The sequence below is a fragment of the Aethalodelphis obliquidens genome, unplaced genomic scaffold (assembly GCF_003676395.1).
Source record: "Aethalodelphis obliquidens isolate GAN/ISIS:26980383/991018 unplaced genomic scaffold, ASM367639v1 scaffold65, whole genome shotgun sequence".
Lineage (NCBI taxonomy): Eukaryota > Metazoa > Chordata > Mammalia > Artiodactyla > Delphinidae > Aethalodelphis > Aethalodelphis obliquidens.
Window position 1 is genome coordinate 4785130 of NW_020838009.1, and position 24310 is coordinate 4809439.

General features: G+C 50.6%; 1 protein-coding gene across 1 annotated transcript in view; it reads right to left on the reverse strand.

The window, feature by feature from the left end:
* Positions 1-1575: 1575 nt before the first annotated feature.
* Positions 1576-24310, reverse strand: part of RASGRF1 (Ras protein specific guanine nucleotide releasing factor 1) — a 105368-nt gene continuing 82633 nt past the window's right edge. The window contains exons 21-27 of the mRNA XM_027089263.1: positions 22840-22943; positions 21275-21359; positions 17951-18148; positions 13741-13820; positions 7476-7593; positions 5552-5620; positions 1576-2899 (exon numbers count right to left, since the gene is read on the reverse strand). Coding sequence (XP_026945064.1) covers positions 2807-2899; positions 5552-5620; positions 7476-7593; positions 13741-13820; positions 17951-18148; positions 21275-21359; positions 22840-22943 — 747 coding nt within the window. The 3' untranslated portion in view covers positions 1576-2806. The remainder of the gene's footprint in view (positions 2900-5551; positions 5621-7475; positions 7594-13740; positions 13821-17950; positions 18149-21274; positions 21360-22839; positions 22944-24310) is intronic.

Genomic DNA, 24310 nt, shown 5'->3' on the forward strand with positions numbered 1-24310 from the left:
ATGCGGTACGCGGGCCTCTCACTGTTGCGGCCTCTCCCGTTGCGGAGCACAGGCTCCGGACGCGCAGGCTCAGCGGCCATGGCTCACGGGCCCAGCCACTCCGCGGCATGTGGGATCTTCCCGGACCGGGGCACGAACCTGTGTCCCCTGCATCGGCAGGCGGACTCTCAACCACTGCGCCACCAGGGAAGCCCCACGCCAGATCTTTAGTTGCTGGTACGTGGGATCTTTTAGTTGTGGCATGTGGGATCTAGTTCCCTGACCAGGGATAGAACCCGGGCCCCCTGCATTGGGAGCACAGAGTCTTAACCACCAGGGAAGTCCCAAGGCAGGGACCTTGACTGCATTGTTCATGGCTAAGTCCACAGTGCCTAAGATGACCTGAAACAGTCAGGGCTCTACAGATAGCTCCTGGTTAGCAAGTGCTGGTCCCGTGCTCATCACCTCAGGGTGGCAGCTTGTACCAGCACACTGAATCCTCCCAGCAACCTTAACTGCTTTTCTGTGTCTGAAGAAAACAAGCAGTCATGGAGCCTGTTGGCTGCAGCTCCCAGGGAAAAGGGTCTTGCCTCCCAGCGGGCCTCATGCCTGTCACTGAGGGTCGTGTTCTGGGCCCACCCTTCATAGGTGGTTGTGAGGAGGGGTCTGGGGAGGACCAGTGCCTTCCCTGGGGCCACGCCCATACTAGCTCTTCCCCAAACAAGTGTATTCTTTCATGCTTCTGGGATTTCGCTGGTCCCCCTGCCCGGCATGTCCTCCCCGCCACCTTCTTCTGGAAAATCATCCCTACTTATCCCACACCATCCTTACACCTCTGTAGAGCTTTTTCCAATCCCCCACCACTGTCCTTTCCTCCGTGGTGTCCCCAAGGCACTTCCTGCACCATCCTGTGACAGCGTGGCTCAAACGGTCTGTCTCTCTAGTAGCTTAAAGGTGGCTGCACATTCTTTGTGGCTCTTCCCATCAAGAGGAGGTGCTTGATTCTCTTCCCCTTGTGACCAGGCTGGCCTTGGTGACGTGCTTGACCAATAGAACACTGTGGGTGTGGTGTTCTGGGAATTCTGAGCCTAGGTCAGAAGAAGCCTTGCAGCTTCTGCCTGAGTCTCTAGGAAGGCTGCTCTTCGGACCCAGCTGCCATACTGTGAGAAGCCCAAGCCACGTGGAGAGGCCACGTGTGGACGCTCCGGTTGACAGCCCAGCTCAGCCCCCAGCTATGGGAGAGCACCATCTTGGACACCCCGTCCAGTCGAGCCTTCAGATGACTCCAGCCTCAGCTGCTCTGTGACCGGCACCTCACAAGGGACTCCAAGCAAGAACCACCAGCTGGACCCAGTCAACTCACAGAACCGTGAAAGATTGTTTTCAGCCATCACATTAAGTTTTGGAGGTATTTGTTCCTGCTGCAATAGAGAACATCAACAGTCTCCCTCATCAGACTCTGAGTAACCCCCAAAAGCAGGGATTCTGCCCTTATCGCTCCAGATCTCTGGTCTGAGCCCAGGGCCTGATAAGGACCAAGTGCTCAGCAAATATCCCTTGCGTGAATCAATGAAACCCGTCAAAATTCCGCCGTTCACCCTGAGATAGAATAGATTTATTAGCAAGAGGTAATCAGGAAACATATATTTTTACAAAAATGGAAATTTCTTTTTTTTTCCAAACAAGCTGTAAGTTGAAATATTGTAGGACTTGAAAGAGAATTCTCATACCACTAGGTATTGCTTACAGCAAAAGTTGTCTGTTTGTCAGAGTGGAGCATGCCTGCCACTTCAGAGTTAACCTGTGTTTTCTATACTGTACAATGTAAAAAATAGATGGTAATATTCACAGAATAAGCACTACGGTACTATATTCCTGCTAGAAGGCATTTAGACAGGACTACAGTATATGCAATAAAAACACTTGGTTATTGATTTCCTAATTCTACAGTGTGGTACTATTTTTTTCACAAGGCATACAGACTTGGAGCAACTCAACGTAAGCTTGTAGTGACCGTTAGGCAGCTCATAGAGGAAAAGTGACATTCTTGTGTGTTCCCGACTCGCAGTGAATGCTGGGCAGCCGTCGGCAGAAGTCGACATGACTTTGTGTTGTGATTCTGTTTTCCTCAGGAAGTTCCAGGGCCTTGTCCAGGGTTATCGAGACTGCTAGTCACGCTACCTGGGTTTATTCTCAGAGCCAGGAGCCACGTAGTGCCTGAACGAGGTGGTGGCCTCAGTGTCGCAGGGCGTGGTTCTCAGCGGACAGGACTCCTTTCCCTCCAGGTCACTGGGAGACACGGAGTTTTGAGACCTGCGATTTTGGCTGAAAAAGCTGCTTTGGAAATTGGCATCACCGTCAGCGGGAAGATTCGTCGATGACTGGACTTCAGGGTACGGTTCCCCCTCCCGCCTCCCCCCTACCCCCCACCCTGTTATAACAGCTACATGGAACATGCCGGAGGATGCTGTGTGGCCAGCTCAACCCAGGGGCCTGGGCTGGGGACGGACAGAAGCAGGACTGGTGCCAAAGATTCGTGTATGCACGGATTCTGTTTTCCCTTTGGGGGAGAGTGAGGGGCTGGGAAGAACAGACTAAGAGTACAATTGTTTCAGAGAAACAGGCACTGCAGGAAACGAGGGGTGGGGTGCGTGGACCAAGTCCTAACCGGTGCAGAGATTCATATTTTGGTTCTACAGGAATCTAAGAACAAGAACGGATTTGTATTCTTGGAGAAGCACATACTAAAGAAGAAAACCCAGAGAAACCAAACGACTATGTACAATATCATATAGCATGTGTCCATGGCGGTGGGCTGGGTACAGCTTCAGGTGGGGAGTTTTGGTTCTATTCGGAGAGAACACTTGTAGAGACTTTCTTCGTCCATTACAAAAGATTGGTCCAGTAAATATTGGGTTACCTGAGAAAAGGAAAAGAGAAAAAGGAATGGCAGGGCGATGGGACCTCCATAATACTACGTGGACGTCGGGTGTCTCCCGGGAATCAGGCACTAGGGTGGAGGCGGGGAGGGGTGTCGGGCTTGCACATGAGGCAAAGATGCATTAAGCAGTGCTGTTTCTTAGTATTATTTTTTGCCTTTTTTGTCTTCACAGTAATATAAAATCACATATAGTCAAAATTACTCTTGACCACCGTTTCTTTGGTTGAACATTAGGTGAAATATTTGGGGCTCATATTAAAAAAACGTCTCTATCTACATATCTAAAACGTTAATTGTAGCATCTAGGTAGTGGATGTACGGGTGTTCACAATTCTTTCAATGTTTCTGTATGTTGGAAAAACGCAGTTAAACACCAGGTTTTGTAACACCGAGAGAGATTCACCCAAGAGAAGACAGTGGAAACTGAGGCCGTCTAAGGAGGCTTTCGTCTCATGGGGCTCACTCCAGGGCAAAATCTCAGAGTGGAAAATCAGGAAGAGTCACCTCGTGGACTCAATCACTCTCCTTCCCCCTCCCTCCTCACGTCACACTGCTCTCAAGTGTTTTGCTGGATTCCTGTGTGTTCAGTGTACGATGAGCGATCAGAGCCCAGATCTCACAGGCAAACCCCACCCGCCCTTCGAAAAGAATCTTCCCAAGGCTCATTGACTTGTCAGTTGTTTGGAGCCGGAGGTTCATGTTTTTCCACAGAAACGCAGAGCAGAAAGAGGAAAACACATTATATTTCTTAGCACGTAATTGGGAATCGTCTGAGCTGCTTGAGAAAAACCAAGCCTTTGTTGCGTCTTTGCTGATGGACCCTCTGCTACCGTGAGGGACGGAACCGGCTTCCTGCGACGCCGATCACCAGTCACAGATGAAATGATTATTGTGTCTGATGAGTGGCTCTCACCCAGCACCTCGAGGAAGACAATCTCAGCTACCACGGTCTAGATGAACTCATAGCCACTGATAAAGATGTGGCGATTTTATAGCCATGTGAAATAGACCAGACTTTTATAAATAGCTAGCAGCTTCCTGTGAACAGCCCTTTCTAGAGCACAAAATCTCAACCCTCCCAAACACTCCGGGAATCAGCAGACTGGTTAGTTAGTTTCCTCCGTCATGAGCATCTGTTTCCCTCAAAATTTTGCTTTAGCAGGAGACTGGCAGCAAACACCACCACTGCAAAGCTGTTAAGGAAAAGAGTCTGAAGGGCAGTAACATGTATTTGTATTGCATATGGAGCTCGAGGGCTAGTTTAAGAAGGGGCCAAGGCCTAATACAGTGCCTGGCACACAGTACATGCTCAGTAAATACTTGAGCGAATGAGCGAACAAGGAAGAAGTGGCACAATTGGTTCACCCACTGATTTTTCTTCTCTTTGTGGCTGTCAGCTATAAGACAGATAGTGAGTTCACGGAACATGGCAGGAAACAGGGCAAGTCTATCACAAAGGAAAGTAGAAGGGAAAAGTACTAAGAGCTTGATTTTCTGGTATGTTCAGGAGTGTGTCTGGAGCTGGATATCTTTTGTGAACTTCAAACTAGGAGGTTAAGAAGCTGGATGGAAAGCAAATACATCTCTGGGCAGCGTAAAAAAGTCATAGGATTCGGAGCCAGAGTCTGGATTAGCAAGTCCCAGTTATTTTAACTGTAAAAGGGGGCTAACGGCACAGGGTTTGAGTAGTGAAATGAGACTAACATGCCAACCTCTCTCCATACAGCCCCACCACCTTTTAAAAAATGCGTATTAATCCAGTCCTGTAAGCTCCTTTCAGGGCTTCCCACTCTCCTTAGGACACGGCTCCAGATCCTTCTAGAAGCCCACAGTCCCACCTGGTTCAGGCTTGTCTGAGGCTACTCATAGCTGCCGTCTGCGGTCTCTGTGCTTCTCAGACGGGCCCTGTCCCCCAACCCCAGTACAGGCCCCTGGATTCACACTCTCACAGCACCCTCTGATTCCCGAATGTACAAGGTGTTTTCTCCCCCACCTTGCCTATAGCAGCAAAAGACTGAAACAACCTAAATGTCCATCAGTATAGAGGACCGAATAAATACCTGAATTTCTCTGCAGCCGTAAGGAAGGAGAATGCCTCTGCCTCAACAGGAAATATCTCCAAGATATGTTATTAAGGGAAAAAAGAATGATGCTGGAGCAATGTATAGTATGCTACGGTATACATTATAGTAAAAAAAAAGTTGGGGTGTGTTTGCATACACACACAAAAAATGGATGATACGGTTGGCTTTGGGAGGGGAACTTGGAGGCTGGGGGGCTTTTTGCTGTGTGCCCTTTCTAGCTGTGAATTTTGAAACTGGTGAGCAGTTCGAAAAGATGTGATAAACACTGCCTCTCCTGCCTCAGGGGAGGTCAGACATGATTATAAACCATCCCATGGCAGGTAAAAATCAGACAGGAGCTGAAAGATTAGCACAAGTGCAGTCCAAAGGAGGGGGAACCCAGGGCGGGTCAGGGGACAGCGGACAAGAAGGGTTTCCTAAAAGAGAGGGCCCAGGGAACTCCGGGGCAGAAAGTGGTTGGGTGTGGAGCGGAAAAGGCAGGGAGGAAGGCAGTGCAGCCAGAGCCCTTGTGAAAAAGCGGAAGTGACTGAAAATGCTGCCGGCTTACCTTTGCCTGGTGCTCTATCTTGTACGCAGTTTGTTGAAACTGGCGAATCTCTCGGATGATATGGGATATCTGCGGGAAGGAAGGAGGGGTTTGGAAGACAGTTTTCTCTTAGTACCCCCTCCCCCAACCCCCCCTCCCCCCAACCCATGCCACACATCCACAGACATGTCTGCAGTCAGTCTCTTAATTCACCTCCTGGGAGACCCCACTAAGGCAGCGAGAGTTTCTTTAAACCAGCCACCTGCCTCAGAGGCTGACACTTGGTAAGAATCTATACCTCTACAGGTTATAAGTTATGACATAGAATATTTGTCCTTCTCTGACTTATTTCACTAAGTATAATACCCTCTAGGTCCATCCACATTGTTGCCAATGGCAGAATTTCATGCAATTGATTTATTTTTTGAACTATATAGTTGATCTACAATATTATATGTTACCAGGTGCACAATATAGTGATTCACAATTTTTGAAGGTTATACTCCACTTATAGCTATTATAAAATATTGGCTATATTCCCCGTGTTGTACAACATAACCTTGTAGCTTATTTTATACATAATATTGGGTTGGCGAAAAAGTTCGTTAGGTTCCAAGTAAAGACACATTTTTCATTTTTACCAAGAACTTTACTGAACAACGTATTCAGTAACCGAACGAACTTTTTGGCCAAAGCAATAGTTTGTACCTCTTAGAATTTCCTTCTTTTTTATGGCTGAATAACATTCCTCTTTCTCCGTGTGTGTGTGTGTGTGTGTGTGTGTGTGTGTGTGTGTGTTTGTATACACCACATCTTCTTTATCCAGTCACATAATCTATAAAAATACTGCATTACTATGTCATATACCTGAAACTATCACAATATTGTAAATGAACTATACTTCAATAAAAAAGATGCATATTCTGAAAGGTAAAAAGTGTATTTAGTAGGGTCACATGATAGATGATGAAGAAAGAATTGTTTTAAAGACTCAGAGATAATACAGTAAAAGAAAATTACCCATCATTTTCTCTGAGTAATGAAAAAGAAGTGAGTGATTTTTGTTGCTGAAAAAAAAAAGAATCTATAGGTTAATTATACTATGTGATTAAGAGAAAAACATATCATTTGATCAGTGGGGCTGGCTTATCCAACATCCTAAAACAGCCCCCCTCAATTCCAGCAACAGCTAAAGGCCTCTGCCACTTTCTACGTGCCCACCATGTGCAAGACCACACCAAGGGGCTCCCCCATCCTGTTCCCAGGTCAGTGCTGCCAACTTGCCTTTGACAGAGAAACCTTACCTATTGAACAAAATCTCAGGAGGAACCCCATGACACAGAACCGATACAAATAGAGGCTCTCTAGTTGGAGTGAGAAGACGAGAAGGTTGGCTGGAAAGCAGGCTCCCTGCTGGAAGGATCCTCATCTCCCCTCTCAGGGTCTAGACTCCTCTGGGGAAACTGGAAACCTACTTGCTTAGGAGGTGCTGCAGAAATGACTTTGCTGCGGCCACATAACGCAAGTGCTTATCTGAACAGTAATGGATGGGGTGTGAATAAAGGGGCAGGCTTTGGAGTCTGACAGACTTGGGCCCCAGACCCGGCTCTGCCTTTTCCTTAGGGGTGACCTTGGGCTGGTCATTGATGACTCCAAGCCTCAGCCTGCTCACCTGTAAGGTGGGGAATAATAAGAGCACCCACCCCTCAGACTGTGGGCGTTAAAGGAGGAGATGCAGGTAGAGCTGGCTCCGGGCCTGCCAGATGCTAGCTGCTCGTTTGAGGAAGTGACTGTTCTTACTGGAGAAGCCGGGTTCAGGCTCCCCAGTGCGTGTGCCGTGTCCAGTCGGCCAGGACTGTCGGGCACAGCTTGGGTGAGCCCGGGGCTTGGGTCTGGGTTTTGATGTTCCCCCCACCCCTGCCCCGCTCTGCTGTGGGGAACGCACCATTCTCATCTTGGAGAAGTTGACCAGGCCGTCCTCCGTGTAGTTGGGCGTCCCCTCTTCGATGAAGGCCAGGTCAGTGAGGTACATCCCCAGGTAAGGGACACAGGGTGGGTCACAACTTTGAAGCAAATGGCGTTAACAGAAGTTTTTCACTTAAAAGCTCAAGCCTCTACCAAGAACAGAACACCCCGCATGCATCTCTCGCTTTGCTGGAGGGAAAGGGATTTCTATTCGCCGAGAGTCATAGCAGCTCTTGGGGCTCGGATTGCCAGCTGGGTGTGAGGGTCAGTCCTCCGGGGTGGTGGGGGTGACATGGTGCCTGCTGGGGCCTGGGGCGTCTCAATCAATCACCCCTCCCACCCCAAGCCAGAAGGCCCTCCTCTACCTCTCCGCTCTCCCTCCCAGATGGAGCCCTGGGGCTTGGCCGCCAGCCCCCTCCCAGCTCGCCTTTCCTTTCTGTCTCTCCCCTGAAACTCTCCATCCCGATCCCGCCCTAGAATCACATCCTGGGGGGCTTCACAGCACCGCGCCCTTTCCTGCCAGTCACCACCAGCCACCCCACCGAGCCCCTTGTCTCTTTCTTTCCCCAAGACTTCTCTCCCTTTACTTCTTCCCCACTGGGATCTCTGCCCACCCAAGCACTGGACTGCCAGCTCAGGGAACCCTTGCCCTCTGAGATCACCATCCTGGATTCGGCTTCTGGGCGGGGGCGCTGGGTGAGGCGGCTCCCAGGATCGGTGGCTCCTGGGGGATGGCTTTCGTGGGGATGGTACTCAGCAGTATGGGCCGGACCTCTCTGATCTGTGGCTCTGAAGCAGGGGCTCCTGTTACTGTTCCTGCACAACTTGTTCTGGTGCCTCTGGGTGGGGTGCTAGGTTAAGGGGGTGACTCTGTGATGGGTCCAGTGGTCACTCTCCTCTGGCAGAGCTCCAGATAGTTCACCCAGGGGACTCCTCAAACAGTGTTCCGGAGCCTTCTCTCAGCTCAGCACACAGGTACAGGGACCCGCCTTTTTAGCCCATCTCACCTTTGTCTCCTTGTGACAGTCCTGCCACTCCAGAGGAAGGGGAGGCAGGGAGGATGGTAGAGCAAGAACAGAAACCTGGCCTCTGTCCCTTGCCTGCTTGCTGTGTGACCCTAGGCCAGTTCTTTCCCTCTCTGGTCCTCAGGTTCCCCTCGTACCAGAGAACTGATGTTAGCTAAGACAAGTTTAAGTGATTTGAGAGTTGATTTTAGGTGATGCCCAGACACTGTTTAAATAAATTGATTCATATGATAAGAAACATTAGATTTTCACTACCCCTGCCGCCCCACTGCTCAAGGAGAGAGCTCATTTGGTGAGAGCATAGCTTTGACACTTTCTAACACGTGCCGTTTTCCTCTTTTTTTCTTTTTGAACAAATAGTAACAGGTCTCACTCAGGAAACACCAGGATCTGGCCAGAATTTAATAATATTATTTTGATTTCACTGTATTTATTTTTTATGGTAACCTGTGTATTTATGGCAAATACGCTGGTTTCCCATTTGCTGTATAGAGTTTTCCTTCTTATTTAAATGTATTTCTGGGAAATAGTGAGTTAATTTAAAGGAGACCATTAAGTAAATGCAAATATAGCTGACACATGGATACGGCAAAGTCTTGAAGGAGGTGGATGCTTGGAGTTTGGGAAACAGTGAGCAGGAGAAATGTTTTTTGAACTGTCGGTCTTCGCCCTTTCATGGGTGTTAAAACCAATTTGGTGAGTGTTGACCAGATTTTTTTAAAATTAAAAAAAAGAGAGAATAGATGATATCTGGGTTCATTGCATGGACTAAAATTGCTTTGTGAAATTTTTGTTGCTGTTATGCATATATGCATTTGTATATAGGGTCACACTGTCAAATGCAATTTTTTTTTTTTTTTACTGTGAGTTGTGAAAAAGAAAAAAAAGCAAGAATCATACTGGTCACTGGCAGACCTCTCTGGGTCCTTCTGGCCATTATAGTCCATGACTTCTACATGCCTGGCTTTTCACTTCCTTTCCGTCAAACTCCAAGTCTGGAGCACAGGCTGGTGGATCTGATGGAGAAAGAGTTCAAAGGTCTGAGCAGCCGCTCTGGAGCTGGACGGCTGAGGCACTGTGCTGACCGGCAGGTTCTGGGGGGCGCCGCACTCCCCCTGCCCTTCATGGGAACCAGGTAGCCCGCAGAGCTCAAAGGACCTCTTATCTCAGATAGAGGCAGAAGGGGAGGCTGGGTGCTGCTCGCTGCCTGTGAATGACTGAAGGACGCAGGGTGTTTCCGGATGCCTCACAGGGGCTCTGACCACCCAGACCAGTGAAAAAAGTCTGGGAGTCCTTTGGTCTCCCAGGGAGGTGGATCTCCCTGAGGTGTTTACTGGGATTTCTGATCCAGTTGTGGAAAGGTGATGGACGGGCAATTTAGTCACGGCAAATGGCACTGCCAGCCCCAGCACCAAACTCTGTTCCTGTTTACTACCTTCACGGTGAGGGGTCCAGGGAACCCCACTCTTAATTCAACCATGTACACACACACACGCACACACACGCACACCCAACCAACCCAAATCCAGAGCCACGTAGGTAAATATATGGGGCTGTCGGAGTGGCCAGTGTAGGGGGCAGTGGGGACAGGTGTGGGGCACACGGGGCTGGTGGAGGGCCCCCAAAGGGCCCCACTGCATGGAGACAGACCGTGCTGAGCATCTGAGCGAGCAGGGGAGCACGGTAGGGGCTTCGTGTAGGCAAAACACCCAACCTATGGCTAGCTCTGAACTTTCTGTGTGGGCATCTGGCCCCTGTCAGGAGGGATCCAGCCTTGCCCTGGATCAGGGCGGGGCCGACAAGGCTGAAACTGTGTGTGGGGGAGCGCTTCCTCTTTCGGCAGAGCCCCGCCATGCCTGTGTCTGACGTTTCAGGGAGAGAAAGAAAAGTGCCCCGCCCCCATCCTAAAAGCTGCTCCTGGCGTTCCGGGCAGGCCTAGACGGGGTGACACCTGACAGCTGGATCTTGTCTGTGGTTGTTTGGGGCCCCCGCACTTGATGTTTCTACTAAGAAATTCCTGCTGATGTCAAGGGGGATGAAAGAAATTAACTGGTACTGGCGACAAAGCGAGATGCAGCTGCCCGAGGGGCGCTCCACCTGACCCCAGGAAATGGGCGGTGACGGCACGGGTCAGCCCTCTCCTTCACCCCGTCGCAGCTGTGGGACGGGCTGCTCTCTCTTACAGGTCTCGGTGCTGGCATGGGGTGCAGGGAAATCAGGTACTCAGGTTATGGAAAAAAAAATTTTTTTTTTCTTTTTTTTTTTTGGCAATGTGTGGGCAGTGTGGGTGGGACTCGGGGTCCAGTCTTGCTTTCTGCCTCCTGGATACTCCCTGCTCTGTTGTCTCATTAGCAAGAGACTGGGCTTTGCTCTGGGGCCACAGACAGAAAATAAAGATGGAGCCCCTGAGACTCTGGAACTCCAGGACTCTGGATCCATCATATCCACGTAGATAGACGGATGCTCCCCCCGTTTGGAGGTGGCTGCGTGGTGACCTGCTGGTCCGCTAGCAGACTCGCCCCTCCAGAGCTGTTCCCACCCTCCACTGACGGGAACAGACGGGAAGGGCTTTCATGGCAGCAGCTAGCAGTGAGAGCCCGGCCCCTGCGTTCCTTCCGTGGGCATCCTAGTCAAGCTAAAGACAAAGGTGCAGATGAGCCCGTCAGAGATGGACGGGCAAAACTGGAACTGGCCCCCAAAGAGCTGGTGACCGCATTTTACTGCCGAACGTAGCTAGCCCTCAGCCACATGTTGTTGGCTGGAGCTGTGGGAAGGTTCTGGTCCCTGGGTGGCTGAGAGGAGGGGACAGTCTCATGGGTTGGACCAGGGTGTGGTTTGGGGAATGAGAAGGGTAGATAACGTTCATCTGGGGGCGCCCGGGCAGGGGACTGAAGCACCGTAGGTGGGCCAGGGGATATTTAAGAGAGTGGCCGGGGACGGGAGGCAGGATTTGGCGGTAAAGGGAAAAGGTCACGTGCTAGCCCGGCTGCTGGCACAAGGCTGAATGATATAATGACAGGCGAAAAAGGATGCCCAGGACCTCTGAATGGGTCTGAGGACTTACGCGGTGGGGTCCATCACGGGCTCCTTGTCTGGGGGGGGTCACCAGCTGTGCCTACCACCTCACTGCACTCCCTCCGGCCCGTCCCCTGCCTGGTGAGACGACCCCCAAACCTTGACACAACACCGCTCTAAGTATAAACCTTAGTGCCTCCGAAGAAAGAGTGCAGACACGTTTGCCCCAATCTGCCCTTCCCTGCCTGGCTTGGCCTAGATCTCCATAAGGCAGGAACCCGGTTTGCATAAAGGTCTTAGCGCCCAGATGCCCGAAGGCCACCTCCGCCCTGTGTGGCAGGGAGCAGAGGCGTCTGGGAGAGGCACTTACATAGGCCCACGGGTAACCTGAAAGAGGGAAGACAGTCAGCATGGGGACTCGGACAGAATGGGGGACCACGGACGCGGTGGAGGCAGTGGCGGCGGTGGACGAGGAAGCCATGTGAAGGAGGCTGATGGAGCAGAGCACCCTGCGGGCGGACGGACAGGTTGGTGAATGCACGGGGTGGGCAGCTCCGCGCAAGCACAGTCCACGGGGGCTCCGCAGAGCCCAGGCGGAGGAGAGACGGCCGGACAGCACAGATGGGTGGAACATCTGTCTGAGGACACAAATAAAGTGGAGATGGTCAAGGCAATGGCACACAGAGCCGGCACAAGGGACAGACCAGGTACGGCAGGAAGAAAACGAGAAAGGCAGACGGGGCTGGCAGGGCGGGTGTGTGGTGTGTCAGAGCCACCGGCGAGGCTGGACGTGCTGGGTGGTCGCGGACTTCAGTGGCCTTGTACTGGCAGTGAGCACGTGATCCCTCGCGGAAGGGAGGAAAGGCATTCCCAGGCTCTATAAGGAGCCGGGACCCTAGGGGTCTCCCAGGGTCTCTCCAAAGTCCAGCAAGTAGCCAGCCAGGCGGGGAGAGAGAGGGTGAGGGCCAGCCCAACGGGGCACACGTTCAAGTGCCCGAGGGGAACACAGTGGCAGAGACTAGTGGAGAAACCCCAAGTGCGCGTCTAACCAGAGTGAGCAAACCCACATTTCACGTGCGTACGTGGCCACAGCATGTACCAACGGGCCGAGTCACCGCTGCCCTGGGAGAGCTGGCCTGGACCCTCATGGGAGGTAACCTCGGGCAAACCGTGGAGCACTGGCCTGGGAGGCCAGCCTGGGCCGAGGCCCAGCTCTGTCACCATGGCCCCAAATCCTTGGGCCAGCCACTAGTTCCTGTGTCCTTGTCTGGAGAAGCATCATGGGAGAATCTGTCTCACAACAGTGGTTCTCAACGGGGGCGATTTTGCCTCCCTGAGGATAGCTGGCCATGTCTGGAGACCTTCTCGGTTGTCATAACTGGGGGGGGGGGCGGGGCGGACACTGGCATTTCATGGGTAGAGGCCAGGGATACTGCGAAACATCCTTCTATGCACAGGACAGTCCCCACGACAAAAACTGTCCTGGTCTAGGGACCTCCCTGGTGGTCCAGTGGTTAAGACTCTGCACTTCCACTGCAGCGGGCGCAGGCTTGAACCCTAGCTGGGGAACTAAGATCCCACATTCCGCATGGTGTGGCAAAAAAAAAAAACAAATTCCTGGTCTAAAGGACAAGAAGGCCGAGGTTGAGAAGGCCCACCTCCCAGGCAGCGTTAATGGGGCTGCACACACCATGGCCAGGCAGGGCACAAACTTTGCAAACTGTAAGGTGTAAATTACTGGTAAAACCGTATTTCTTCGATTCCAAGATGCCATTGTGTGTAAAATGCACTCTTGTCTTGATGACTAATTATCCAGTACAAAAAGGAAACACAATCATACGAAATAAATACACTGACTGTGAGATGCATCCTGATGTCAGAAATGGTAAAATGTAAAATAAAACGTGCATTTTGGAATCAAGGAATCCGGCACCACTATTATCATCATCACAGCTACTGCACGTCTCAAGGCTATTGCTGTGCCTCTCCTGGGAAATGCCCTGACACCTTGGAATTTCTCTGGTAGAAGATGGAGGACAAAGCTGACCTGCCCTGGGGGTCTGGGATGTGTAGGGGTCGGTCTTGTGGGTAGACAGATGGACAGACAGACAGACCTCCTGCTCCAGCCAGGGGTGGCACGTGAATGCCTCTGCAGTGTGGTTCTCCAATTTAAAAAATAATGGTGACAAAATGACACACACTTACTTTTTCAGAGCTTCTCTCAGATTCTTAAATCTGCCCTCTGACGACACAAGCTTTTGGAGCTTATCAATCAAAGTTTTTGTCTAGAAGGAATTAGAAGTATTTACTAGCACACAGCACACAGCAAGGCCCGCGACTCTGGCCCACACTCCGGGGCTTCGCTTTGCCTCCTCGAGATAGGGCATGGGGATTTGGGGACTTCCTGGGTCTGGGGACTTGACCCTGGACTCCTGAGGAGGCAGACACGGATCTTTGTTTTGCTTGCCCGTGCTCATACATCTTTCAGAAACATGGGAGTAGGGTCAGGAGGGTCCAAGTGTCAGGGTCCTGAGAGCTGGTTGGTTGGGAAGGACTTGGCGGGGGTAACTCCAGGGACCTGGACCCGATACAGGGCATGGCCGATGCGTCATCATCACGATCTTTCTAATGACTGTACCCAAAAGATGTGACCATCTTCTCATACCTTCACTTTGCTATATCAGGAGCACCACCCAGATTTAAGAAGCAAGAAAAAAAGATGGCAGGTGAACTGATCATCAAAGGAGAAAAGACTTTGATGGAGAAGAGGAAACCCTGCAGCAAAGGGTCCCATCTGCCAAATGACCTGCCAGGCCCTGCTGACGTGTCAGGCCGGAGCAACTTGGGTGGCTGGAGTTTGTCTTAAGGGACCAGCTGTGTGCCACAGAGCATGTCCTGGGTGGAGCCTGGCTCTGTGCTTCTCCTGCATGACCTGCGGAAACCCCTTCACCTCTGAGGTCCTCAGCGCCCTCATTCATAAAACGGGGAGATGACTAGTGACCACCTTTCCAGCTCTAATCCTCAGAATCCAGAATGTGGTTGAGAAACCGGGCCGGAGACCAGCCATGCATCTTATTACCAGAGGGGCTACTCAGCCTGGAGGGGACACTGGCCACAGAGGCCAAGTACACCCCTGATCGTCGGGTCTAATTTTTATCTGAGAAAACTGCCTGCGGAAGACGACAAGCTAAATCTTCCTTCTGATGGAAGAAGAGGTTGGTGTGCACTCTTCAAGGAGAAAGGATGGCAAAGCACACCCATTTGCTCGGTCCCTCCTATCAATCCGAAGTCTTGCCGCCTGGTTTGGACTGACCCTGCTCAAAGCAAACATTTATTCTGGATCTGGTGAAAGAGCCGCAGGCCAGGATGGAACGAGCCCCACCAAGCCAAGGGCAGGTGATTCTGCTTTCACCTGCGATGACCCTTCTCAGACGCCCAGGCCAACCTCCACCCCAGGCTCTCAACGGCCCTCCTGCACTTCATCTCTTTCCAGAGCTGTGCTCTTGCCTCCTCTTCTTTCCCCTCCACCTGCAGAGACATGAGATGCTGCAGCTTGAGGCCAGATGTGGGGTCTGAGTGTCCAGAGCCCTCAGTGGACTCTGTCGCCCACCCTCAGCACGCCCGTGGGCAAGGTAGCGCTCCACTCACTTTGCTAGGTTTTGACCTTCGTATCTGGAAAATGGGAGGGTAGGTCCAGGTGTTCCTTAAGGGCAATACTCGTTCAGACAGTCCAGAATTGTGGGTGACATAAAAGCTACACAGCCACGTAGCATCACCACGCTTAGAGACCATGAAAAGGTACAAAGGATATTCTGGTGGGTGGGGTTTTTGCATACACTTGGGGCCAATTTGTGGCTCTGAGGTGGGCACACTTTGATTTCTTCCGCACCTGCGTGCTTACTTGAGGTGTGTGTCTGCTCCTCTTCCGGTTATTGCTCTCTGTCCAGGAAGGAGATGTGTATCCTGGGAGGCCACTGGATTTTCCCAGCTGCTGCTTAGAAAGTGTGTTCTGACTTGAAGCAGCTCAAGCACCTTCTGGCCATGCCAGGAGCTTCCATCCTTTGAGGCTCACTGGGCTAGCAGGCCCCCTGGGGCCTTGGGCATCTCTGCTGGAGTATGGACACCAGGGAGCCGAAATATGGGAGCACTTGGAACACGTCTCTGAAACCAGAGACCAAGCAAGGAGCCTGCCTTGGAAATAGTGTCAGGACGAAAGATGATTATATATGGCCTCTTAAATACCATCCTTTCCTGTTCACCAAATAAGACTTCTGGATGGCCAAGGCTGCTCCTTCCAAAGAAGCCAAAAAGTATAGTTAGTCAAAGAGAGGCTTATGTCTCTACTGAAATCCAACCATTCCAGGGAGAGGAAGCACATATAACTGCATTAGTCATCTGCATCATCCTATAGAGATGCATCATCTGATCCTTTCCCGAGGGAAAGTTTTTATTTTCAAAGAGGATGGGAAGAGAGGTTGGAAGAAGAAAGGGGAGGCACCGGACATCCCAAACTAATTCTGACTCTTGCCGAGGCTAGACTGGACTTGGACACAGGCTTTTCTGCTTTGGGCTGGCACATGGAAGGGAATGATAAAAAAAAAACTAGCTGCAGAAATGTGGCCATCTTGGCCTATGGGATACCTGCAGAGGGACAGTGAACTGTTCCTGGTTGGTGTTGACCAGGCCACGGCCATGGCTACCCAGAAGCTCTTGGAGCCGGGCACTATGCACACGGACAACTATAGCGCAAACTGAAGGGCTGGGGGAAGCCAGTGTGGCCCAGTCTGCCATAGAGGGTGCAGGCCTAGATGTGTTTTCAGAGGCATCTTTGATTTTTGGACCAGGCTGGCTGGCCCTAGGTCTTGCATGACATCCCAGAAGGCAGGACAGATCACACACCTTGACCTCTAACTGCTCTCCATTTGCACTCTCCTCAGAGAATGGAAGACTTCAGGATGGTCAAGGCAGTTCCCTGCCAACTCTATGACAAGGGTGACGCTGGGGAATGAAGCCAAGAAATTCCCACACCCCCAGAAATGGGGTAGGAAAATGGAGCCTGGTCCGCGGGCTTCTAGAAAAGATGACATCATTCTGATGGAATAGGGCGGGAGAAGAAAGATGCTGACCTGAAATGGGTCCCTCAGACTCTGCCCATAGCCACGTCTGAACCTCGACAGGCCGACCAGCCTAGATGACTTAGAGGTTCTGTGGCAGCCTTGCTCAACCCGACTTCAGGAGTTTATGACACTGTGTGCCACGTGTGGCCAGATGTGCCTGCTCACCTGAGCTCCCGCACTTCCAGCCTCTGTTCTTTCTAGAAGCCCGCTCACAAGAGAGACATCTTCTGGTTTTCGTCCTGACCCTGGCATCTCTGTGTGCTAAGCAAGAGGCCCAGCCTCATTGGATGGAAGGGGTACTTTGCAGTCCTGCTGGAATCTGGAGCTGCAGTGATTGGCTGGCAGAGGAAGGGCAGCAGAGACGTCCCAGGGCTGTCCTGAGATTGGCTGCTTATCTAAGTAGGAGGGATTTATGGACCTGCTGCCTGCCTGGGGAGTAGAATCATGCCCTGCCATTGGCACGAGGAGAGTAGTGAGGGGCAGGGGAGAAACAGAACTATGAGGGGGGTAAGTCCAGAACGGTCCAGATGGGACAGGCCCCTTGGAGACCCTGGGCCCCACACAGCCCACCTGGCTGTAGGACCAGAGACACTATAACCAAGTAACTGGTGCCTTTGGAGGTTTACCCTGTCCCTTGGTGGTCACTGTCCAGCTTTCTGCCAACATGCAGGCTGGGGCTGGGACATCCAGTGCACCCAGAAAGGAGGTGGCCTAAGTGTCCCGTTGTGCTCTCCTTTCAGGAGATCTGCCTCCTCGTGACCCCAGGGCAAGGAGCTTTATTCCTGAGGAAGATTCCACCTTATGGTTTTTCAGAATCAGGTTCTGAGTGAATAAAGATCAAGCCCATATTTAAGATCACATATTATCTAATGGGTAACAGGGACAAGTTAACTCTCTGGGGGCCAGAAGGGCTGGTGAAATCAACATCCGAGGAAAGGACTTGCAGGATCATCTGGCCACCATCTCGGTAACCTGCAGATCTGGACTGAGATCCCCAAGAAGTCACCACTCTTTTGTCCCAACTCAAGGAAAAGAGTGTTGGGACCAATAATCATTGTCCTATATCCCACTTTGGCATATTGATTATTCAAGTGGGAATTAAAGTCCCACAAGGTCCTAGTGCCACATCCGTTGGCCTGACATCTGGTCCCAGGTGAAATAGGAGGAGAGGTTCTCTGTTTTACCTGGGAGTACTGGCCCTCACCCTGTCCTTCATCCACCTATGGATGGTGGCCCTCTGGTCTCTCCGCCCCAGCCCCAGCCCAGACCATCAGGCCAAGCTGGCTTCCTGCCCGCACCTGCTTAGAGACTTTGAGCCATGTCTTTTTCAGCCGGAAGATTGCGCTCCGGTTCATGGATGAGGTGATCTCCAGAACAGCATTGTAGTTGTGTAAGCATCGGCATATGTCAGCCACGGCCACCCACTTCTCAATGGCGCTCACCCTCGCATTGATGTCCTCATTGCGGATGATTTCTGAAGCAATCAAGTTACTGATCTTTAAGCCCATGCAATAAGATAAGAAAAAAGTAAAAGGAGTAAGTATTGTAAAGATGATAAATCACCATTATTTGCAGATTAAATGATTGTCTGTTTGAAAATTCCTGGAAGAATGAATTGGAAAACTGCCAGAACAACCAATGGAGCTCATTAGGGTAGCTGGTTAAAGACTCAATATACAAAAATAATTTTTTTTTTATATATTAGCAATACCAATTAGAAAATACAATGAAAAAAGATACCATCTTCAAAATACCAGTGGGAATCTGGAAATTACCTGGGACCTGTAATGAGAACTATGTAGGATGCTACATGAAAAATAAATAAAAATACCTTTTATTACCAAAGGTAATAAAAGAATTGATTAATGAAGGAAAAGATTAGATTCCAAAATGGAAAGGTAAATATGTCTTTTTTCAAAACTAATGTACAAGTTTAATGCAATCCAATAAAACACGCAATGGGAGTTATCTTGAAAACTTGACAAAGTAATTCTGAAGTTTATCCAGAAGAACAGAGAGTTAAGAAGAGCCAAGCTCTGAGGGAAACTCCCACCATACAACTAAAGCTTGGATAGGACACACACTTTGGGGCATCCCTGGTCTCACATATCCAAGGACTACTCTACCCCTGCACAGCAAACAATCACATACACACAAACAAACTAAATGTGGACTGGACCTGGAGCAGCCAGGGGGTAGGAAGCTGGGGCCAAAACATCAGGGAGCTACAACCACAAGGAACTGGGGCAGCAGGAAATACTGGACCTCCCTGTACATTTCTTTGCAATTTCCTATGAATCAATAATTATTTAAAAATAAAAAGTACAAAAAACACGACTTGTTATTAAAAAACATAAAGGTGATTAAAGGACAGTTACCGATGAATATAAATTGTAGGGTTTTACCACCCAGAAATATTCTTCTTTAGAAAAATTTCTAAGGGATGCATATAAAGAAGAATGAATTATAAAACTATTTAAGAAGGGAAAACTACTGAAGAGAATCCGGGAGGAATGGTAGTACAAAACAGCACACATATTATAAACCTTAATTAAATTGAAGTAGTATTTTTTTTTTTCCATAAAGAAAACACTGAATTCAAAACAGTTTTACATATGTTATATAACTTTTTTAAAGGAATAGAGTGGTCAAATCTTCCAGAGAAGAGAGAAAAAAGGAACACCTGCCAATTTATTCTATGAAGCCAGTACAATCTTGATACCAAATCCAGATACAGAAAATACAAGAAGGAAAAATTACACTTCCATTTGTTTAATATAACATGAATATTTTAGATTTGTCCATGGAACACAAGGATGGTTGAATATTAGAGAAAACTCTGTAACTGTCATTCATCACATCAACAGATTTAAAGGAGAAAAATCATACGACCATCTCAATAGATACAGAAAAATTTTTGATAAAATGCAGTATTCATTTATAGTAAAAACCACTATGAGCAAACAAGGAATAAGAAAAAGAATTTCTTTAACTTGATAAAGAAACAAACATTATCCTAAGCAGGGAAATATTAGAAGCATTCTCTTTAAAACCAAGAACAAGATTCACTATCACCATTTCTGTTGAACACTGTCATAAAGGGCCAGGTCTGGAGGCACCCAGGGTGCAAGTGCATGCACTCAAGGGTGAACAGTCCCTTAAATTTTGCCCCCTGAGCACCTCGTTCAACTTACCCTAGTTCTAGCCCTGATACTGGAGATCCTAGCCGGTACCAATCAATAAGATAAAGAATTAAAGACAACAGGACTGGGAAACAGCAAAAACAAAAGCAAACCAAACCCTGTGCCAGGGAGAGATTAAGAAACAGAGTTTCAGGCCGTGAATATCACCTTCAAAGAGGTACACATGCTGTGTACCTGAAAACAAAGGAAGGTGGATTTTAACAGAGATGGCCAAATACCAGGTAGCGATGAGGGTAGCCCTCTGGAGGTGGGTTGTGGGGGTTCAAAGCAGGCTCTCCTGCTGATGACTGGGGGTGAACTTTAACTTCCTTGAGCCTCGGTTTCTTCATCCATAACAGAGAATTAAACAAAAATGAGAATAACAGGATTAAATGAGATGATGCTTACGAAACCCTTGGCGTAGTGCTTGGCACATGGTCAACATTCAATAAATGCTCACTTCATATTCTCACCTTTTACTTACGTGATTCCTGGGCACACACTGGGGGAGGGGGTGGGGGGGGGGAGAGGGAGGGACTTTTTATTTTTGGCCGCGCGGTGCAGCATGTGGGATCTTAGCTCCCCGACCGGGGATGGAACCCACGTCCCCTGCATTGGAAGTGTGGAGTCCTAACCACTGGACCACCAGGGAAGTCCCCGGAGAGGGACTGTTTTTGCTGCCTGGTGCTGTGGTTGGACTTTTGGGTCAGGCGTCGTCCGACTCAGGCCTTGTGTGTGTTTCCTGGGGCCTCGCCCACATCCATCGCTTCCTCTCTCCTGCTATACATCCTGCTCTCCATTCTACGGCTGTGTTCCCTGTCGGGCTCCTCCCCTGAGCTGCAATACCTGGGTCCTCCTTGTTTCCTCCAGGCTGCCGAGGACCTTCCCAGGATGAAGGTCCACCCCCGGCTGTGCGTGACATGATGCGGCCTCGACCAGGCGGTCAGGACAAGTGGACTCATATGCCTCCACTTCCGGCCGTCAAAAGCTTTTGTGTTGATGGTTAAATTCATCAACAGAGGAATGAAGATGCTGAGTGCAAATGCCCTCAAGGCTGTCACAAGGCTGGGGGTAGACGGGTCCCTGCGGCTGCAGGGGCTGGAGCTTGGGCAAATGCGGGGAAGTTGCCGGGAGAGATTTCTTCCTTCTGGCTGGGGCTGTAGAGCAGAGGAAGGCCACGAGCTACCAGACACTGGTCAGGAGACCTCAGGTGTCTGCCCTGCAGAGGCTCGGTTTCTTTGTATCTAAAGTGTGATAACAGCCCCCATCTTTTAGGATGGGCGTGAGCTTTAAATGAAATTATCATGCCCATGAATCACAGAGCTGGAGAGGACCCAGGTGGTCTGGTTCTAGCCAGGTGTACAGCCCGTTCAGAGGGTCTCACCGAAGAGAAACCTGCAGAGAAAGGCACTGCACCCGCTCCCCTACCCGCATACTCACATCATTGAAATGCTTAGTGGTTTTCATGATATAAGGGGTCCTTTCATTCTTTTCCAGTTTCATCCATCCTTGTCCGAAGAACTCCCTGTAGGAAGAAAGGGAGAAACCCAGGGTGGATGAGGTTAGGTTTGCCTTGCTGATTTCTTTGCTTTGAGTTCTCTGCTTTTTGAAGTTGTCATTTCTGGGGAGTAACTTTCTGCAGAGCCCTCGAGAGGAAGGGACCCTGGGGTCAGGTCTAGCTCTGCCTCGTATCAGCTGTGTGGCTTTGGGTAAGCCCTTGATATCTCAGGGCCTCAGTGTCCTCATCTGTGAAACGGGAATAGTGACAATACTTTTCTTACAGGGTTATTGTGAGGCTGAAATGAGATATGGTGCGATGGGCACATCAGATCTTGTTTTGGATCTTGTTTCTGAATGGGAGAGCTCCCGTTTTAAAGTCACCTTGCAGAAGCTGGTCTGTAGAACAGGGAGGACAGAAGCCCACAAAAAAGGGCCAGATGGAAGTACAAAGGAGCTTGCAAGCCAAGCCAGCAGCGTGCTCTGGTAATGGTGACCTCATGGGACCATAGACCATCCAGGCCTCCAGGAGAAGCTCCTTATTTGATAGTGACTGTGAGAGTGACCTGGACAGTTCCATGGGCAGGAGGGAGCAATAACTACTGTCAGAAATAACTGCTGTCTCTACATGCAGGAGATGCGGCAGGTTTCTAAACTGTCGACACTCTCTGTCTAGGTGAGGTAGTGCCCCAGTCAGTGGGGGCCTCTGTGTGTGCCAGGTGGGGCTACCTTTCTGGAAAGCAGAGATCAAAAGTCCTACAATGATTCATAACCTCAGAAGCGGTGATTCCAATTTCAGGAAACTATTCTAGGACAATTGTCAGAAATTCAGAGACATATTTAGTTACAGGGAGGTTTACCCCAGCTTTAAATATAAAAGTGAAAACTGGGAACAAGCCCATGGCTTAGTGCACTGCTGGGGAATACTGTGCACTTATTAAAAACGGTGTCTTTACAGATACCATTTTGGTGTACCGTTAGGCGAATAAAGGGTGGTACAAAATTATGTAGGTGGTATAGTTACAATGAACAGCTGGGGGTGATTGACTACAGGCCAGAGCAGGTAACAACCAGGCCTTGGGGCTGCTTCAAAGTCCAGAGAGTCCCCCCAGAGTCTGCTCCTGCACATGCATACACACCGACACACACTCATGCGTGTGTGCACATTTGCTCACATGTACATGTGTGCACATACGTGAACACATACTCCTTTTCTAGACCTCCAGGAAAGGAGCACCGAATTAGAGACGCTTCTGGAAAAGTGTGTGTGTGTGTGCGCGTGCGCGTGGGCACGCGCGTGTAGCTGGTAGGTAAGGACGGAACTTGGGGACAGGAAAGGGGATGGGATCCTCTCTCATCCCTGCCGGCACATGCATTTTTGTTGCAAGCTGTGGAGGATCAATCCATGCAGCTCTGGAAATCTACTGCGCATGCTTCAGGGATGGGAATTCAGCCAAAGACGGTGCCCGAGGAGGAAGGGTGGGGTGTCTGAACCTGCACCCACTCACTCATAAGGGATCTTCTTGAAGACCAGGTGGTCCAACAGGGTCAGCTGCTCCGCGATCTCCAGGGCTGAGTGGTTTTCAAAGGGCTCGGCCTTCACGCCTTCAGCCTGAGAGGAGCAAGGTCCCAGTTAGGCCCATGAGGGACACCTTCTGGCTTTTTGGCCACTTCTTGGAGGGCATCTCCACCTCGATTCTGGTGAGTGGGTGGGTGGGGCGTGACTGGGGAGGCCCCCCGCCGGCAGACCTGCCGAGGGGAGATGAGGACGGGATGGAGGGGACTGGGAGTCACTGTCTGTGGTGCCCCGTGTGTGTGTGTGTGTATACGTGCACGTGCAGGCCTGTGCTGTGCTTCAGGGTCACTCGTTTGGTCATCACTTGCCCCCAGAGCATGGACGAGACGACAGAGGCACCCAGAGACTAATAACTAGCCCACGGCAATCAGCCAGAAACAGGCCAACTGAGACCCGAACCCAGGCCGTCCGACTCCAGGCTGTGATCCGTCTCTCCCTTCAGGTCCTGTCTGGGTCCACAACTGGCTCCGTAAAATTTTTTTTTTTTTTTTTTTTTTTTTGGCTATGCTGCATGGTGTGAAGCTTGTAGGATTTGTGAGATCTTAGTTCCCCAAGTGGGATTGAACCTGGGCCCTCGGCAGTGAGAGCGTGTAGCCCTAACCACTGGACCGCCAGGGAATTCCCCATAAAATTTCCTTTTAACCTTCATTAGCAGAGAAGAACTCACCGGTGTGAGTGCCTCCTGGGACAGTGCCCCCGTCCTGCGCCCAGAAGACAACTGTCTGCCTTAGCCCTGGGTACCATGCCGCCGCCCCCAGGGCCACCATGGACACCACCTTTAAAGGTGACCACTACCTGAGCCCCCCAATCAGGGGAAATCCTCAGCAAGCACTGGCGAGGGGGCCGGTGTCCCCACGGCAGGGATTAGACAAGAGGAGGCCCAGGGCACAAAGGCCTCTGGAAAGTCTGCTGGATCTGGGAGAGGCTGGAGGGAGCTAGAGAAAATAGGGGGAGGGGACAACTGTGCAGTCTTGGGAAGAGAGTCAGGACCAAGGACGCCCCTGTTCTCCCCCTTGGGGCCAACAGGGCTGCGAGGGAGGAGAGGGGCCAGCTACCCTGCCCAGAGCGCCCGGCCAGCCGGCGGAGCCCCTGGAAGCTGCACTGATCACAAGGAAAGTGGGGTGACCCCGAGTCAAGGGAACAAGCCCCCCTCCTGCACGGAGTCTCTCCCTCCCACTTCTCGGCAAACAGTCATCCAGAACTGCCCTGCCAGGTCCCCGCGAGACACCAGAGACAGAAAGACCAGAAAACACGTCCCTGGCTTCAGGAGCTCCAGTCACAGGACCAGAGCAGGGACAGAGTGTGGGAAAGCCGAGGAAAGGGCTCCTACTCCAGCCTCTGCGTGGTATGTGTGTGTGGTGTGTGTGTGTGTGTGTGTGTGTGTGTGTGTGTGTGTGTGTGTG